Source organism: Salvelinus fontinalis, chromosome 28, assembly GCF_029448725.1.
Source record: "Salvelinus fontinalis isolate EN_2023a chromosome 28, ASM2944872v1, whole genome shotgun sequence".
Classification (NCBI taxonomy): Eukaryota; Metazoa; Chordata; class Actinopteri; order Salmoniformes; family Salmonidae; genus Salvelinus; species Salvelinus fontinalis.
In genome coordinates, this window is record NC_074692.1 from 1,633,981 (window position 1) to 1,653,692 (window position 19,712).

Sequence of the window (19,712 nt, forward strand, 5' to 3'; positions counted from 1 at the left end):
GTCCTGGCTGAGGGACTCCGGCAGGTCCTGGCTGAGGGACTCCGGCAGGTCCTGGCTGAGGGACTCCGGCAGGTCCTGGCTGAGGGACTCCGGCAGGTCCTGGCTGAGGGACTCAGGCAGGTCCTGGTTTAGGGACTCCGGCAGGTCCTGGCTGGACGGCTCTGGCAGGTCCTGGCTGGACGGCTCTGGCAGGTCCTGGCTGGACGGCTCTGGCAGGTCCTGGCTGGACGGCTCTGTCAGGTCCTGGCTGGACGGCTCTGGCAGGTCCTGGCTGGACGGCTCTGGCAGGTCCTGGCTGGACGGCTCTGGCAGGTCCTGGCTGGACGGCTCTGGCAGGTCCTGGCTGGACGGCTCTGGCAGGTCCTGGCTGGACGGCTCTGGCAGGTCATGGCAGGACGGCTCTGGCAGGTCATGGCAGGACGGCTCTGGCTGGTCATGGCAGGACGGCTCTGGCTGACTGAGACGCACTATAGGCCTGGTGCGTGGTACCGGAACTGGAGGTACCGGGCTGAGGGCACGCACCTCAGGGCGAGTGCGGGGAACAGGAACTGGGCACACTGGACTCTCGTGGCGCACTCTAGGCCTGGTGCGTGGTACCGGAACTGGAGATACCGGGCTGGAGACACGCACCATAGGGAGAGTGCGTGGAAGAGGAACAGGGCTCTGGAGATGCACTGGAAGCCTGGTGCGTGGTGTAGGCACTGGTGGTACTGAGCTGGGGTGGGAAGGTGGCGCCGGATATACCGGACCGTGAAGGAGGACACGTGCTCTTGAGCACCGAGCCTCCCCAACCTTACCAGGTTGAATGGTCCCCGTAGCCCTGCCAGTGCGGCGAGGTGGAATAGCCCGCACTGGGCTATGCAGGCGAACCGGGGACACCACCTGTAAGGCTGGTGCCATGTACGCCGGCCCGAGGAGACGTACTGGAGACCAGATACGTTGGGCCGGCTTCATGGCACTCGGCTCGATGCCCAACCTAGCCCTCCCAGTGCGGCAAGGTGGAATAGCCCGCACTGGGCTAAGCACGCGTACTGGGGACACCGTGCGCTTTACCGCATAACACGGTGTCTGACCAGTACGACGCCCTCTTACTCCACGGCAAGCCCGGGGAGTTGGCTCAGGTATCCAACCCGGCTTCGCCACACTCCCCTTTAGCCCCCCCCCAAGAAATTTTTGGGTGAGCCTCTCGGGCTTCCAGCCTCTCCTATGTACTGCCTCCTCATACCAGCGCTCCTGGGCTGTGGCTGCCTTCCTCTCCTCCCGAGAGCGGCGATTCTCTCCAACCCTTCCCCAGGGTCCTTTTCCGTCCATGATCTCCCAAGACCATTCCTCCTGTGTCCAGTGCCTTAGTTCCTTTTCTCTCTCCTCAATCCGCTTGGTCCTGTTGTGGTGGGTGTTTCTGTAAAGGCAGTCATTGTTGTTCTCCCCCTTAGACGAGGAGGAGCATGGATAGGACCAAGATGCGGATTGAGGGAAATAAGCCATCTTTTAATGACAACAGCAAACAAGACACTACAAAACTACAAAACAACAAATGTGACTAACCTTCAACCGTCCTGTGAGGACACAGGAACAAACACCCACAAAACCCCAGTGAAACCCTGGCTGCCTTAGTATGACTCTCAATTAGAGACAAACGATACACACCTGTCTCTAATTGAGAATCATACCAGGCCGAACACAAAACCCAACCTAGAAATACAAAACATAGACTGCCCACCCAAAACACACGCCCTGACCATAAACACATACAAAAACAACATAAAACAGGTCAGGACCGTTACACATGTATTGTGTAACATGAAGTCCTATGAGTGTCATCTGATGAAGATCATCAAAGGTTTGTGATTCATTTTATCTATATTTCTGCTTTTTGTGAATCCTCTCTTTGGCTGGAATAATGGCTGTGTTATTCTGTGAATAGGCACTCACCTAACATAATCATGTGTTTTGCTTTCGTCGTAAAGCCTTTTTGAAATCGGACACTGTGGCTGGATTTACAACAAGTGTATCTTTAAAATGGTGCAAAATACATGTATGTTTGAGGAAAGTTAATTATGGGATTTCTGTTGTTTTGAATTTGGCGCCCTGCAGTTTCACTTGCTGTTGAAGAGGTGGGATGCTACCGTCTCACGTACCCTAGAGAGGTTAAAACAGTTGGTCCGAATCACAAATATGGCTATGAAATATAAATCAAACGGCACTGGAAAGTCAGGACAGAGATAATTCAAACCCTTCAAAGAAGTGTTTCTTACTATATTAGACTAATTAATGAAAAACAGTCAAACATTTAATATATTTGGTATTCCATGTTTCCAGTACATTTCTTATCAAAAGAATTCACGTGTTTAATTAAATCTCAGAAAATAAAGACTTGACTGACTGGATAAACTTTACATTAAAAAAATATTTTCTCATTGAGAAGACTAAAGTCACATTTCATCTTTTCACAAATATTTTCATATTTAATCATATAATTCCACAACATTTAGATTTAAATCTGATAAATACATTGTGAAAGTTCTTAAAGTTGTTTCCATTATAACGTCTTAAATGATATCACCACACAGTAAATGTTGGACATGATTATTGTTTAAATTGGGTAAAGTTGGCTAGCTTGCCTGCTACTTCCAGACACAAATAAGAGAACACATCCTCACTTTGACCATTTACTCACCCTAGCAGAGCTTGAAATACTTTTTTCATGTTATCCAAAGCGTTGGTGACTAACTGTGCTGCTGGTAACTATTTTATTTACGTTCTTTACCTTACGTTTACTGACACCGGCCATATTCAATAGGGGTTGACCATTTGTAAATTCATCAGTTATTCTGCGCTCTGGTACATTCAGACAAGAGTGCTCTGAAATCAGAAACAAATAGCCAGAGCGAATTTACAAAGCACCCTATCTAAAAATGTCCATTGAGAACGCACAACAACTATACCATTTAGCTAAGCTAAGAATGACGTGAATAATCAAGTCAATAAACTTGGGTAGTTGGATACCATATAGTTAATATACTAGAAAGTTTGCTGCAATTATATGCTATGAGGTTCATAAGGATAGCGTAAGCAACAAATTTGTCAGCCAACATAACGTATAACTTGATTTGAAAAGTCATAACTTTATAACACTGTTCAACATTTTCTTAACATTTGTCATAATTAGTTAAAGCAATGAATTGGTATTTATGACCAATAAGCGTACTACATACTCAATTTACTTCACAAATAGTACGGTTAGTGCGGTTATGCTGAGTACATTTACTAATCCTGGTTCTATCGGCTTTTCTCCTTTGCCGATAGAACGGTGACATCAACACGTTGATGTATTGAGCCTTAGACTTAGAAGTCCCACAAAGACAAGTTTGTATCAGGTTAGAAAAAACACTAGCATATAACAAGAGTCAATTCTTTAAACAGTAAAACATGGGATAGCATGACACATCACTTTAAAGCGTATGCCATCCTTCAGCACAACATGTCACCCTTTGTAAAGCACATGTTTATATCACATTCGCCATAGGGGATTTTATCACACAGTTATGCCACATTTATGAACCCTTTATAAGCTGAATGTAATTTAAAGCGGGACGGAAATCTCAACTATTTACTTTTATGAAGAGACGGTAGGAAAATGAAGTCAGATTTGCAATTCATGATTCTACTGTAGGCCTAGGGGTAAAAAAAGTCTAGAGCACCTTATCAAAATCATCTTGTAATCACTTAGCTGTGATTAACATTATTATTTCATTTATTATTATGAATTGCAGCGAGTTTTGTGTTGCGCCACTGCCATTTCCATTCATGTCTTGACTGACAAATCAACATAGTAATTGATCTCCTTGATGTTGTGGTAAAAAAAATAAGAAGTTGGTAGATCACATTTTTATTTTATTTTATTTTATTACATTCCTAGGTGTTGCTTCACTACTTTTAGAAACCATGTCTCTTTTTGGCAGGCTGCCCATGGAGAAGGCCTGGCTTGACCAAAATAGAAGAGCGGAGTGACAACTCCATTACTAGCAGCACCACCACCACTGTGAGTGCTCACAAGCTACAGCCCTGTGTACTCGAGCTCTGCAAGTTCTTCTCCCAGTGCCTCTGCCGCTCCTACAGCTACAAGACTCACATGAAGAGGTATCGTATAGTGATCCCTTTAGCCACACTACAGTATACTTTCACAAGCTGATTGAACAAGGTGCATCCAAAATATTCTAACAATCACAGTTAGATATAGATTATTTGTTGTCTCGCGTCACCAATGGTGAGATAATCATTATGTTATGCCTTTCAACTTGAGTGCCCCCAAATTAGGGTTGCAAAGTGGGGGAATATTACCGGTAACTTTATATATTTACCAGTAAACTACTAGAATTTTTTCACTTTAGAGGATTTTAGGTAATTTTCATAACATGTAAAATATATAAAAGAATGTTTTTTTATGTGAAAAATAGAATCACAAATATAGATTTTTCTAAGTTAACCTTTACTTAACCCCTGAACTTTGAGAATACTGTTGCTGTCCAATATAATATTGAGCAGCAACAGTATTCACTAAGATGATTGAGGGTTTCTGCACTTTTTGAAAAAAAAAAATTGTTTTAGTTGGTCAGTATGTCTTTGCTGTAAGAGTTTTGGGGCTGAACTGGTGGCAGTTGTGAAATAAGTGAATAGTTGGAAGAGTTGCAGTTAATTGCAAATTACATCATTGTTGATTCGATGTTTTCAATCATTAATTATGCAATTTTCTCATGAAACCACAGGAGGTTGGTGACACCTTAATTTGGGAGGATGTGGTAATGGCTGGAGCAAAACTGGTGGAATGGTATCAAACATATGGTTTCCATGTGTTTTATGCCATTCCATTAACTCCGTTTCAGCCATTATTATGAGCCGTCCTCCCCTCAGCAGCTTCCACTGCATGAAACATATGGTCAATCTATTAGGAAGACTCATGGACAACATGCACACAGATACTGTACAGTATAGAGATGAAGAATACCTTTTATATTTTCTAATTTCTCTAATTGAAATATCTAAAGTTTCCATAGACTACCAAAATGACCTGTTCATTTACCAACAGTTCTGAAAATTCTGGTAACTTTGGTAAATGACCAGGAGTTTTGCAACCCTACCCCAAACTATTTGAAAATGGTTGTTCCATTGACTGTGTCAAGTATAATTGACTTACTCTTTGGTATCCTACAGGTATTGTGCTGATAGTCACCTGTGGTATGAGAAACATACCTTTGAGGTGTGTAGACGGGTCAGAAGAGTCTCTTTCTCCAGAAGTAAGTGTTCATTAGCCTAGGGGACATAATCAGTCACAGCAAACAAGAACAGAATCACTATATATGTATATGTGATTCCAAAGAAAGTATGTGGATTCCAAATATCGACAAAACAAAATACGCTAGACAAAGTGGGATCTTTTTGTGTCGGTAAAATGAATTGTGCATGAAATGTCGATGGAAACGCATTTATGTGCAAATATTGATATAATAAGCATCATATCGAAGTAAAGTTGGAGTCACGCGATGACATGTTGTGTGGTCCTCCCACTACGACTGTTCGAGAAAGCATGCAGTTTATTAGGCTACAGATTAAATTAATGATGATGATCATCACAGGTTGGTGAAAGTGCAAGGTGATGAGCTTGATGCTCCTTTCCAATAAATATTGAGGGTCTTAATCTCATGACATGATCATTGATGCTTGCCTGCCATTTGACCAAATAATCTTGCTCTTTTGTCCACAATAATCTCATCATGTAGGCTATACGTGCGCTGTAGCCAACATGCTAGAACGCATGTGCCAAGACCAGAGTGGGTACACTCACTATTTAATGCAATTTTATTTGTGAGAAAACCATCAGTAAAGTTTAAAAAGCGATGTAAACCCATTTCACTTGTATTTTTTATTCGGTACACAGGAATTTACTCACAAAAGGTACACTATATATACAAAAGTATGTGGACACCCCTTCATGGATTCAGCTATTTCAGCCAAACCTGTTGCTGACAGGTGTATAAAATCTAGCACGCAGCCATGCAATATCCATAGACAAACATTGGCAGTAGAATGGCCTTACAGAAGAGCTCAGTGACTTTCAATGTGGCACTGTCATAGGATGCTACGTTTCCAACAATTTCTGCCCTGCTAGAGCTTCCCCGGTCAACTGTAAATGCTGTTATTGTGAAGTGGAAATGTCTAGGAGCAACAAAGGCTCAGCTGTGAAGTGTTAGGCCACGCAAGCTCACAAAACGGGGCTGCCGAGTGCTGAAGCGCGTAGTGCGTAAAAATTGTCTATTCACCGTGGCAACACTCACAAGCAAGTTCCAAACTGCCTCTGGAAGCAACTTCAGCACAATAACTGTTCGTTGGGAGCTTCATGAAATGTGGTTCCATGTCTGAGCAACCGCACATAAGCCTTAGATCACCATGTGCAATGATAAGCGTCGGCTGGAGTGATGTAAAGCTCGCAGCCATTGGACTCTGGAGCAGTGGAAACGCATTCTCTGGAGTGATGAATCACGCTTCACCATCTGGACGAATCTGGATTTGGTGGATGCCAGGAGAACGCAGGTATGCCCCAATGCATAGTGCCAACTGTAAAGTTTGGTGGATGAGGAATAATGGTCAGGGGCTGTTTTTTATGGTTCGGGGGGATATGTCCCTTAGTTCCAATGAAGGGAAATCTTAATGCTACAGCATACAATGACATTCTAGACGTGCTTCCAACTTTGTTGCAACAGTTTGGGGAAGGTCCTTTCCTATTTCAGCATGACAATGCCCCTGTGCACAAAGTGCAGTCCATGCAGAAATGGTTTGTTGAGATCAGTGTGGAAGAACCTTTGGGATGAATTGGAACGTCGACTGCGAGCCAGGCCTAATCGCCCAACATCAGTGCCTGACCACACTAATGCCCTTGTGGCTGAATGGAAGCAAGTCCATGCAGTAATGTTCCATCATGTGGAAAGCCTTCCCAGAAGAGTGGAGGCTGTTATAACTGCAAAGGGGGGACCAACTCCATATTAATGCCCATTATGAGATGTTCGACGAGTGTCAACATACTTTTGGTCATGTAGTGTGTGTGTGTGTGTGTGCGTGCGTGCGTGCGTGCGTGCGTATATATATTTTTTTAAGAATACTATTATTGAACATAAGTATAAATATTGCATTATGAACTAAGGAGTATGGTTGATGAATTTTTGTTATATGGTTTTATATTATGGTTATCATGGGTATTTAAAACCATTAGGGAGCCTTTCCTGGTCTCGCTCCTTTTTTCCCCATTTTCCCATTTTTCCCAAAATGGTGTATAATATTTGTATGTTTGAGGAATTTTAATTATGAGATTTCTGTTGTTTGAATTTGGCGCCCTGCACTTTCACTGGCTGTTGTCAAATCGATCCCGTTAACGGGATTTCAGCCGTAAGAAGTTATACAGCTATACACAGACAAGTTATATTTGCATGATTTAGCATAATTAATTAATCCTTACTGTTTTTTTTCATTCATGTCACCGACCAATACTGGTTCATAACATGTGACCGACCAATACCTCACGAGGCTTCTTCTCTCTATACTGAGACCTTGAAACTAAGATATTTCGTTACAAACAAGGTTTGGGCGTACTGCCAAATTGCAGCTACTGATAAGTGAGGATTTGTTCAATCAGTCACTTGCGTGAACACAGAAATTGCTTTATAGAACATCACATGAATGGAAGACAGAAATGAGTTATAAGAAAAAGCAACATGCATGAAATTTCCATCACAGCAGTAAGCTTGGACCCAGTGATGTACTGGGCTGTGCGCACTACCCTCTGTAGCGCCTTACTGTCAGATGCCGAGCAGTTGCCATACCAGGAGGTGATGCAACAGGTCAGGATGACCTCGATGGTGCAGCCGTATAACTTTTTGAGGATCTGGAGACCCATGCCAAATCTTTTCAGTCTCCTGAGGGGGAAAAGGTGTTGTCGTGCACTTTTCAAGACTTGTCTTGGTGTGTTTGGACCATGATAGTTTGTCGGTGATGTGGACACCAAGGAACTTGAAACTCTTGACCCGCTCCACTACAGCCCCGTCGATGTTAATGTGGCCACTGATAGGTGCCCAAACTTGTCAGGAAAAAACATTGGCCTTTCGAAAAGGCTACAAGACCAAGTAGCTGAGCTGAACTCAGATCAGAAAATTATTTTCCTTTCATTATTCATCAGGAGGTGCTCTGTAAATGTGTTCTGAAAAAAAGCCATGTTGTGGATACAGTCAATAAAGTGGTACACTTCATAAGAGCAAAATCTTTAAACCACAGGCAGTTTGTATCACTGTTGGAAGAGACAGAGTCGGGTCATGCAGATCTCCTCTACCACACAAATGTGAGATGGCTGAGATTGGAGAAGGTGCTTAAAACCTCTCTTGGGTAGGGGGCAGTATTTTGAAGTTTGGATGACAAACGTGCACAAAGTAAACTGCCTGTTACTCAGTCCCAGAAGCTAGGATATGCATACGCATGGTAGTATTAGATAGGAAACACTCTGAAGTTTCTAAAACTGTTAAAATAATGTCTGTGAGTATAACAGGCGAAAACCCGAGGAAAATCCATCCAAGAAGTGGGATTTTTTTGATGTGAGTTGTTTTCCATTGAATGCGTAATGACTATGTTATGGGTTAGGGCCCAGATTGCAGTTCCTATGGCTTCCACTAGATGTCAACCGTCTTTAGACATGCTTTCAGGCTTGTATTTTGAAAAACGACGAGTAAAAATACCTTTTGGTCAGAGGACAGTGGAAGAATGCAGAGCTGCTTTGCGCGCGTGACCGATAGCGCGCCGTTCTTGTTTTTCCTTTCTATTGAAAACGCTATTGTCCGGTTGAAATATTATTGATTATTTAGACAATAGACAACCTGAGGATTAATTTTAAACATCGTTTGACATGTTTCGACGAACTTTACCGGTACTATTAGGATGTATTCGTCTGCATGTTTTGACCGCCCTGGAGCCAGTGGATTACTGAACAAAACGCGCCAACAAAATTGAGTTTTTGGGACATAAAGAGGGACTTTATCGAACAAAACAAACATTTATTGTGTAACAGGGAGTCTTGTTAGTGCCACCATATGAAGATCATCAAAGGTAAGTGATTAATTTTATCGCTATTTCTGACTTTTGTGACTCCTCTACATGGCTGGAAAATGTTTGTATGCTTTTGTAAGCGGGCGCTGTCCTCAGATAATGGCATGGTATACTTTCGCCGTAAAGCCTTTTTGAAATCTGACACAGCGGCTGGATTAACAAGAAGTTAATCTTTAAGCCGATGTATAACACTTGTATATTTTATTAATGTTTATTATGAGTATTTCTGTATTTTGAATTTGGCGCTCTGCAATTTCACCGGATGTTGGCCAGGTGGGACGGTAGCGTCCCACCTGCCCATAAGAAGTTAAAACGGTTTGAGACTTGAAGTCGGAAGTTGCTGAGTTTTTTCAAATGAAAGGAAAATATGTGGATTTCCCTCAACTGCAAGATAAAGAATGGTTGGCTGATTTTGGGTTCACCGTGGACATCATGGCCCTGAATTCCCAACTACAAGGGAAGGGCCTTTTTGCACATCAAATGTACAGCCTTGTCAAAGCCTTCAAGTGAAAATTACTCCTCCTGACCCGTCAAGTAGAAGCCAACTATCTCACCCACCTTCCGACGCTACTAGTCTGTTCCATATCAGATGACCAGCGGGAGAAGTATACATCGCTGCTGCGTGCTTTGAACGGTGAGTTTTCTCGTCGTTTTGAGGATTTCAAAGTGTTGGAAAATGACATTCTGTTGGTTTCCTCTCCTTTCACCTTCAATGTGGATAACGCTTCCACTGACCTGCAACTTGAGCTTACTGATCTTCAGTCTGAAGCAGTGATAGGAGAACTATTCAAAACAACGTCACTGACAAGGTTCTATGCATCTCTCGATGAACAAAACTTTCCAAAGATTAGGAGTCATGCTCACAAGATGTTTGTACTGTTTGGGGTCAACCTATGTTTGTGAACAGACATTTCCAGTAAAGAAATATAACAAGTCAAGGCACAGATCATCTGACTCTCACGTCTCAGCAATTCTGCGCTTAGTGACGCCAGAGAATATACCTGACTTCACTGCTCTAGTCAATGCCCATCAGAGACTTACATTTACATTTTTACATTTTAGTCATTTAGCAGACGCTCTTATCCAGAGCGACTTACAGTAGAGTGCATACATTTTATTACATTTTACATACCGAGACAAGGATATCCCTACCGGCCAAACCCTCCCTAACCCGGACGACGCTATGCCAATTGTGCGTCGCCCCACGGACCTCCCGGTTGCGGCCGGCTGCGACAGAGCCTGGGCGCGAACCCAGAGACTCTGGTGGCGCAGCTAGCACTGCGATGCAGTGCCCTAGACCACTGCACCACCCGGGAGGTCGCTAAGTGGACACCTCTACAACCAAGGCTGTGGTTGGACAAGGCCAGGTTCGAAAGGAATCAGGCTGCGTTTTGTAAAACATGTTTATATTTTGCCTTTAATTAAACAGGATGCCACAATGAGATAAGAAATGATTGTCTTGAGAGGACAATACAATGACGGACGTACTTCACTCCTCACACTGATTGTGTAGTTTAATTGTAATGTTGAGCTCTCTCTTTCTTGTGTTTTGTGCATACCCATGAACAAGAGTTCTGTCCGTGGTGCTGCATGCACAGTGTACTTTTCCCTATGTGTAATACATTGCATGTTTCATAATGAAAATACCTACCAAACAGAGAACATGGATGTGGTTTATTTCTGTGCATGTAAAATAAGTAGCAAATCTGGATGTGATTTACAGTAGATATCTGTCAACACAATCATACACATGTGGTATAATCCTGTAATATGATTCTGGCCCGCGAAGGCAAAAATATATTCTAATGTGGCCCTCCATGGAAAATATTTGCCCAGGCCTGCTATAGGCTGTCTCATCGTTGTCAGTGATCAGGCCTACCACTGTTGTGTCATCAGCAAACTTAATGTTGGAGTCGTGCTTGGCAACGCAGTTGTGGGTGAACAGGGAGTACAGAAGAGGACTAAGCACGCACCCCTGGGGGGCCCCGGTGATGAGGATCAGTGTGGCAGATGTGGTGTTACCTGCCCTTGCCAACAATGTTAATTAAGATGCGTGTTACCACATGGCTTGTCCTAGGAACACCTGGGTTGGAATAATACATTATGGCCTTTCTCTAGCATTTCAAAGAAGATGGTACAAAATAATACAAAAGAACGTTTTTTTTTTTTTTGTATTATCTTTTTCCAGATGTGTTGTGTTATTCTCCTACATTCCTTTCAAATTTCCACAAACTTCAGTGTTTCATTTCAAATGGTACTAAGAATATACATATCCTTGCTTCAGGGACTGAGCTACAGGCAGTTAGATTTGGGAATGTCATTTTAGGCAAAAATTGGGGGGAAAAGGGGCGGATCCTTAAGAGGATTAAAACTCCTTCCTTCATGATCAATATATTTTCTGAATATAACATTTTATACCATTTCAATAAAAGAAAGGCCCGAACATCAATGGGACTGAAATACTGACCCAATACTGAAGTGGAATTTCCAAGCCTCTAATTCTGACACATTCAGTAGTGCTTAAGATAAATAAAAAAGGTGCCAGAACTGACTTATAGTACAAGTGTTCATATTTTAGAGCAAAATATTCTATAAGAGTTGATTTTCAAAATTAGATGTTAGTTAGCTATACATGATATGAACATGTTGCCGTCTTTTGTTTCTCTCTCCCTTTTCCATAGATCTAAAACAGAGGTGCCTTGCAAGAATGTGCAACAAACTCTGGCCAGAGTGGAAAAGAGACAGAAAGAGCGGGATATACTGAAGTTGGAGAGGAGATTACACAGGAAGAACCACTGAAGTATGCACATTCTGATGTAACTTCTTTAAGAGCACAGTGTTTTTTTCAGAATCCAATAAATTGAAAATGTTTCCTTTCGAACCACATCTGTTTGGGAGTCAGTGAATTTGTCAGTTCTTCCTGTTTTCACTTGTACATCCCACCTGAAGCAAAATAACCTATGGGCAGACTTTATAACCAACTGGTCACTGTTACAAGCAGGTAAAGATGTCTTTCTCATGATGAGATCAAGACATCGTGGGGATTACATCATGTTTTCATTTGGTCAGATAACCAGGTTACAACAAGATAAATATACATGTTTCTGGTTGTTAAACAGCGATACAAAAACGTTCTAATGCAACTAGTATTCAACTTGACCGTGATTTCATTAAAAGACGTCATAATGATGTTGTTGCAACCAGTTTTGCCCACTGGGTATAATTAATAACAACACCATAGATACTGCAGGCATTTCAAGACGTTCTACTCTTTCCCATCTACATGAGAGTGCATATATGGCTCTAGGCAGTGGACACAATGCAAATAGTCCGGGTAGCCATTTGATTACCTGTTCAGGAGTCTTATGGCTTGGGGGTAAAAGCTGTTGAGAAGCCTTTTGGTCCTAGACTTGGCGCTCCGGTACCGCTTGCCATGCGATAGCAGAGAGAATAGTCTATTTGTATTTGTATTTATTATGGATCCCCATTAGCTGCTGCCAAAGCAGCATTTCAAAGATGATGGTACAAAAATAATACAAAAGACCGGTTGGTTTTTTCCCAGATCTATTGTGTTATATTCTCCTACATTCCTTTCACATTTCCACAAACATCAACGTGTTTCCTTTCTAATGGTACTAAGAATATGCATATCCTTGCTTCAGGGCCTGAGCTACAGGCAGTTAGATTTTGGAATGTCATTTTAGGCGAATATTAAAAAAATGGGTGGATCCGTAAGATGTTAAAACCCCTTCCTTCATGATCAATATATTTTCTTAATATAACATTTTATTCCATTTCAATAAAAGAAAGGCCCTAAAATCAATGGGACTGAAATACTGACCCAATACTGAAATTGAATTTATTTCCAAGCCTCTAATTCAGGCAGTGATGCAACCAGTCAGGATGCTCTCAATGTTGCAGCTGTAGAACCTTTTGAGGATCTGAGGACCCATGCCAAATCTTTTCAGTCTCCTGAGGGGGAATAGGTTTTGTCGTGCCCTCTTCACGACTGTCTTGGTGTGTTTGGACTATTCTAGTTTGTTGGTGATGTGGACACCAAGCTCTCAACTTGCTCCACTACAGCCCCGTCGGTACTCCTTTTCCTGTAGTCCACAATCATCTCCTTTGTCTTGATTACGTTGAGGGATAGGTTGTTATTCTGGCACCACCAAGCCAGGTCTCTGACCTCCTCCGTATAGTCTGTCTCGTCGTTGTCGGTGATCACGCACTGTTGTGTCGTCTGCAAACTTAATGATGGTGTTGGAGTCGTGCCTGATTAGGGAAAGTTAGCAGATGGATCCTATCTAATGTATCAACTTATTAATACAAATAAATAATTTTAAAGTGACATTTTAGCTTTTGTCTGAAGCCGAAAAAAATACAACTTCAAAAGCTAGTTTGACCTATGTACTAATGAGGCTTTTCAGCATAAGCAGCTTGACCTCTGCTAGAGTACTGTAGCTTTATTGATCTACTGTACTTCAACAACAGATGATGGGTTGTCAAACCTTCTCTCAAACAGCCTAATACATACTCTTAGAGTAGGTTTACCCCATTAATGTATTTGGTAATGTAAATGTGTTTTTTCATGTAAGACATCAACCCATTCCACTCATTTAAACATTATGGGGAGACACAGATTGAGTCTAGTCCTGGACTAAAAAGCAAGATCAATGGAAAATCTCCAGCCAAAATTCTTTAAAGAATTAAATAGCAACAATAGCATTGTTGCTATTTATGTGTTGGTTGTTCAGCAACAAAACCGATGCGTGTGCAACTATGGGGTGGTACAGAACCAAGATAAAGTAGGTTTTATATCAAACATTCAGCAGACGTTCAACAGACATTCGCTGTTAGCCTATTAAAAGGTTGACAACAATTTTCATTCCTCTCTGATTACCTCGAAGGATCTTTCACAAGCAAATGTTTTTGTTAGGGACCGGAGAGATAAAGTCAAGTGTTGATTTGATAGAAATAATCATATCATATAAAAATGCATTTAAATACTTTTTTTACAATAACTTTTTAATTGATTGTCATAGAAACATCAACACAAGTGCAAATTGCTGGATTAACATTTGGCATTTTTAAAACATTTTATTTAACATTTAGTCAGTCAGTTAAGAACAAATTCTTATTTACAATGATGGCCTACCAAAAGGCAAAAGGACTCCTGTGGGGATGGGGGCCTGGGATAAAAAATAAATACAATGTAAATATAGGACATAACACACATCACAACAAGAGAGACAACACATAATTAAGAGAGACCTTAGACAACAACATAGCAAGGCAGCAACACATGACAACACAGCATGGTATCAAAACAATATGACAACATTATGGTAGAAGCACAATATGGTAGCAGCACAAAACATGGTACAAACATTACTGGGCACCGACAACAGCACAAAGGGCAAGAAGGTAGAGACAACAATACATCACACAAAGCAGCCACAACTGTCAGTAAGAGTGTCCATGATTGAGTCTTTGAATGAAGAGATTGAGATAAAACTGTCCAGTTTGAGTGTTTGTTGCAGCTCATTCCAGTCGCTAGCTGCAGCGAACTGAAAAGAGGAGCGACCCAGAGGTGTGTGTGCTTTGGAGACCTTTAACAGAATGTGACTGGCAGACCGGGTGTTGTATGTGGAGGATGAGGGCTGCAGTAGATATCTCAGATAGGGGGGAGTGAGGCATAAGTGAGTTTTATAAATAAGCATCAACCAGTGGGTCTTGCGACGGGTATATAGAGACGGCCAGTTTACAAAGGAGTGTAGAGTGCAGTGATGTTTCCTATAAGGAGCATTGGTGACAAATCGGATGGCCGAATGGTAAAGAACATCTAGCCACTCGAGAGCACCCTTACCTGGCGATCTATAAATTACTTCTCCATAATCTAGCATGGGTAGGATGGTCATCTGAATCAGGGTTAGTTTGGCAGCTGGGATGAAAGATGAGCGATTGCAATAGAGGACGGTTTACCGTCTAGCCATAGTCCCAAGTACTTGTATGAGGTGACTACCTCAAGCTCTAAACCCTCAGAGGTAGTAATCACACCTGTGGGAAGAGGGGCATTCTTCTTTCAAAACCACATGACCTTTGTTTTGGCGGTGTTCAGAAAAAGGTTAAGGGTAGAGAAAGCTTGTTGGACAATAAGAAAGCTTAGGCATGGGTCCTCAGATCCTCAAAAGGTTCTACAGCTGCACCATCGAGACCATCCTGACTGGTTGCATCACTGCCTGTTATGGCAACTGCTTGTCCTCCGACCACAAGGCACTACAGAAGGTAGTACATCACTGGGTCAAGCTTCATGCCATCCAGGACCTCTATACCAGAGGAAGGCCCTAAAAATTGTCAGACTCCAGCCACCCTAATCATAGACTGTTCTCTCTGCATCCGCACAGCATGTCGGCTTCCTATTTCGCAACAAAGCATCCTTCACTCATGCTGCCAAACATAACCTCGTAAAACTGACTATCCTCAAATCAAATTTTATTTTATTTGAGGATAGTCAGTTTTACGAGGGTATGTTTGGCAGCATGAGTGAAGGATGCTTGACTTCGGCGATGTCATTTACAAAATAGCCTCCAACACTCTACTCAGCAAATTGGATGCAGTCTATCACAGTGCCATCCGTTTTGTCACCAAAGCCCCATATGCTACCCACCACTGCGACCTGTTTGCTCTCGTTGGCTGGCCCTCGCTTCATATTCATCGCCAAACCCACTGGCTCCAGGCCCTCTATAAAGCCCCGCCTTATCTCAGCTCACTGGTCACCATAGCAGCACCCACCCGTAGCACCCGCTCCAGCAGGTATATTTCACTGGTCACCCCCAAAGCATATTCCTCTTTTGGCCACCTTTCCTTCCAGTTCTCTGCTGCCAATGACTGGAACGAATTGCAAAAATCACTGAAGCTGGAGACTCATATCTCCCTCTCTAACTTTAAGCACCAGCTGTCCGAGCAGTTCACAGATCACTGCACCTGTACATAGCCCATCTGTAAATAGCCCATCCAACTACCTCATCTCCATACTGTTCTTTTTTTGTTGTTTCTCCTTTGCACCCCAGTATCTCTACTTGCGCATTCATCTTCTGCACATCTATCACTCCAGTGTTTAATTGCTAAATTATAATTATTTCGCCACTATGGCCTATTTATTGCCTCCCTTATCTCGTTTGCACACACTGTATATAGACTTTTCTATTGTGTTATTGACTGTATGTTTGAGACAGGACACATTTTTGAAAATAAACTTGAAAATAAACATCCTCTCACTGTCAACTGTGTTTACTTTCAGCAAACTTAACATGTGTAAATACAGTATTTGTATGAACAGAACAAGATTCAACAAACTGAGACATAAACTGAACAAGTTCCACAGACATGTGACTAACAGAAATGGAATAATGTGTCTCTGAACAAAGTGGGGGGGGGGGGGTCAAAATCAGTCAGTATCTGGTGTGGCCACCAGCTGCATTAAGTACTGCAGTGCATCTCCTCCTCATGGACTGCACCAGATTTGCCAGTTCTTGCTGTGAGATGTTACCCCACTCTTCCACCAAGGCATCTGCAAGTTCCTGGACATTTCTGTGGGGAATGGCCCTAGCCCTCACCCTCCGATCCAACAGGTCCCAGGCGTGCTCAATGGGATTGAGATCTGGGCTCTTCGCTGGCCATGGCAGAACACTTGACATTCCTGTCTTGCAGGAAATCACACAGAACGAGCAGTATGGCTGGTGGCATTGTCATGCTGAAGGGTCATGTCAGGATGAGCCTGCAGGAAGGGTACCACATGAGGGAGGATGTCTTCCCTGTAACGCACAGCATTGAGATTGCCTGCAATGACAACAAGCTCAGTCCGATGATGCTGTGACACACCGCCCCAGACGATGACAGACCCTCCACCTCCAAATCGATCCCGCTCCAGAGTCCAGGCCTCGGTGTAACTCTCATTCCTTCGACGATAAACGCAAATCCGACAATCACTCCTGGTGAGACAAAACCGCAACTCGTCTGACTGAAAGACTACTGTAGCTCTGCTGGAGTCACTTTTATTGATAACTTTGACACCTTCTGGAAACAGAAGATACTCTACAGGAATGACAAAGTCCATCCAAATTATCTTGGCTCCTGTCCACACATTTCAAGGCTGTGTTGAAACAATGACTGGTAAATGATCCAAGACCAGCTCAGTTCATTCCTACCATTGTGACAATGAGTCGTCAAAATGCTGCAACAAATGTACATGATCTTAAGGGCATTGGCAAACACAATGTAAGTAATTTAATTTATGTACCTCTAATTGCACCGAATACATCTGTTTATCCTACAGCTATTGTAAGCAGTAATCATGAGCATATAAACCAGAGTTACACTGTTAGCACTGAGGCGGTGTGCAAAAGTAGGAAGACCACTTTATGCAGCTCACTCTGCACTATCAGCTCCAATGTAAATAACATGAGTAAGTCTACGTCTGATAAGCTTCCCAGTAAAGCATTAAAAACAATCAAGCAAATCAGAAAAGTGCTAAAAATAGACCATATTAGCATATGTAGCCTAAGAAACAAGGTCCAGGAAGTCAATAACTTGCTTGTAACAGATGACATTCATATTCTGAATATTTCTGAAACTCACTTAGATAATACCTTTGATGATACAGTGGTAGCAATACATGGTTATAACATCTACCGAAAAGGCAGCGATGCCAACGGAGGCGGTGTTGCGGTCTACATTCAGAACCACATTCCTGTAAAGCTTAGAGACGATCTAATGTTAAATGTGTTGAAGTAATATGACTAAAGGTTCATCTGCCTCACCTAAACCCCATTCTTGTGGGAAGCTGCTATAGACAACGAAGTGCTAACAGTCAGTATCTGGATAATATGTGTGAAATGCTTAATAATGTATGTGATATCAACAGAGAAGTACAGTTCAAGTCGGAAGATTACATACACCTTAGCCAAATACATTTAAACTCAGTTTTTCACAATTCCTGACATTTAATCATAGTAAAAATGAACTGTCTTAGATCAGTTAGGATCACCACTTTATTTTAAGAATGTGAAATGTCAGAATAATCGTAGAGATTTATTTCAGCTTTTATTTCTTTCATCACATTCCCAGTGGGTCAGAAGTTTACATACTTTTCGGGTTGCCTTCCACTCGCTTCCCACAATAGGTTTGGTGAATTTTGGCCCATTCCTCCTGACAGAGCTGGTGTAACTGAGTCAGGTTTGTAGGCCTCCTTGCTCGTGCACACTTTTTCAGTTCTGCCCACAAATTTTCAATAGGATTGAGGTCAGGGCTTTGTGATGGCCACTCCAATACCTTGACTTTGTTGTCCTTGTGGCCATTTTGCCACAACTTTGGAAGTATGCTTGGGGTCATCGTCCATTTGGAAGACCCATTTGTGACCAAGCTTTAACTTCCCAACTGATGTTTTGAGATGCTGTTTCAATATATCCACATAATTGTCCTGCCTCATGATGCCATCTATTTTGTGAAGTGCACACGTCCCTCCTGCAGCAAAGCACCCTCATAACATGATGCTGCCACTCCCGTGCTTCACGGTTGGGATGGTGTTCTTCGGCTTGCAAGACTCCCCCTTTATCCTCCAAGTATAATGATGGTCATTTTGGCCAAACAGTTCTATTTTTGTTTCATCAGACCAGCAGAAATTTTTCCAAAAAGTACGATCTTTGTCCCCATGTGCAGTTGCAAACCGTAGTTTGGCTTTTTATGGTGGTTTTGGAGCAATGGTTTCTTCCTTGCTGAGTGGCATCAGGTTATATCGATATAGGACTTGTTTTACTGTGGATATAGATACTTTTGTACCTGTTTCCTCCAGAATCTTCACAAGGTCCTTTGCTGTTGTTCTGGGATTGATTTACACTTTTCGCACCAAAGTACGTTCATTTCTAGGAGACAGAACGCGTCTCCTTCCTGAGCGGTATGACGGCTGTGTGGTCCCATGGTGTTTATACTTGCGTACTATTGTTTGTACAGATGAACGTGGTACCTTCAGGCGTTTGGAAATTGCTCCCAAGGCTTGAAGAGGGGGAGGACACTTTTTTTTTTTTTTTTTTTTACATTTAAAAAAGGTCTAAGAAGTGGAAGATGCTTCCCATTAAGTTTTGTATTCGAACAGCTGAAATAATATTTATGGCTATGGAAATTATATTTCACAGCGGTTTAGATGGTACAATGATTATCTAAACTATACCAGCTTATCTTGTCACAAACATTAGGTAAACTAATGTTTGTGGTAGGTAAACTATGAGGTAAACTAAGGTAGGTAAACTATTAGGTAAACTATGAGTTTTACTATAAATTACATACTGCAGTTCACAAAGATAGTTGAACACTTGTTGAAATTCTGTCAGTAACTTATCTTGTCAGTCTCTCTCGTCTCTTAACACCTATGGATCCAGAACTTAGTTGAGCGTTTTGTTCATTTTAGAGACCTATTTTGTCATTTGACAAAAGTGCTCAACACATTTGTTTAATTTGACATTTAACCTTTAATTTATAAATAAATTAGGCTATTTACTTAATTTTTCTGTTTTAAT

At 42.1% G+C, this 19,712-nt stretch overlaps 1 protein-coding gene across 2 annotated transcripts in view; it reads left to right on the top strand.

The window, feature by feature from the left end:
- The window catches only part of LOC129825936 (HERV-H LTR-associating protein 1), a 58,842-nt gene extending 46,817 nt beyond the window's left edge, over window positions 1-12,025 (top strand). For both annotated transcript variants that reach the window (XM_055886074.1, XM_055886073.1), the window contains exons 12-14: window positions 3,963-4,140; window positions 5,212-5,294; window positions 11,823-12,025. In XM_055886074.1, the coding sequence (XP_055742049.1) occupies window positions 3,963-4,140; window positions 5,212-5,294; window positions 11,823-11,905 (344 nt within the window). In that variant the 3' untranslated portion in view covers window positions 11,906-12,025. The remainder of the gene's footprint in view (window positions 1-3,962; window positions 4,141-5,211; window positions 5,295-11,822) is intronic.
- The last annotated feature ends 7,687 nt before the right edge of the window (window positions 12,026-19,712 follow it).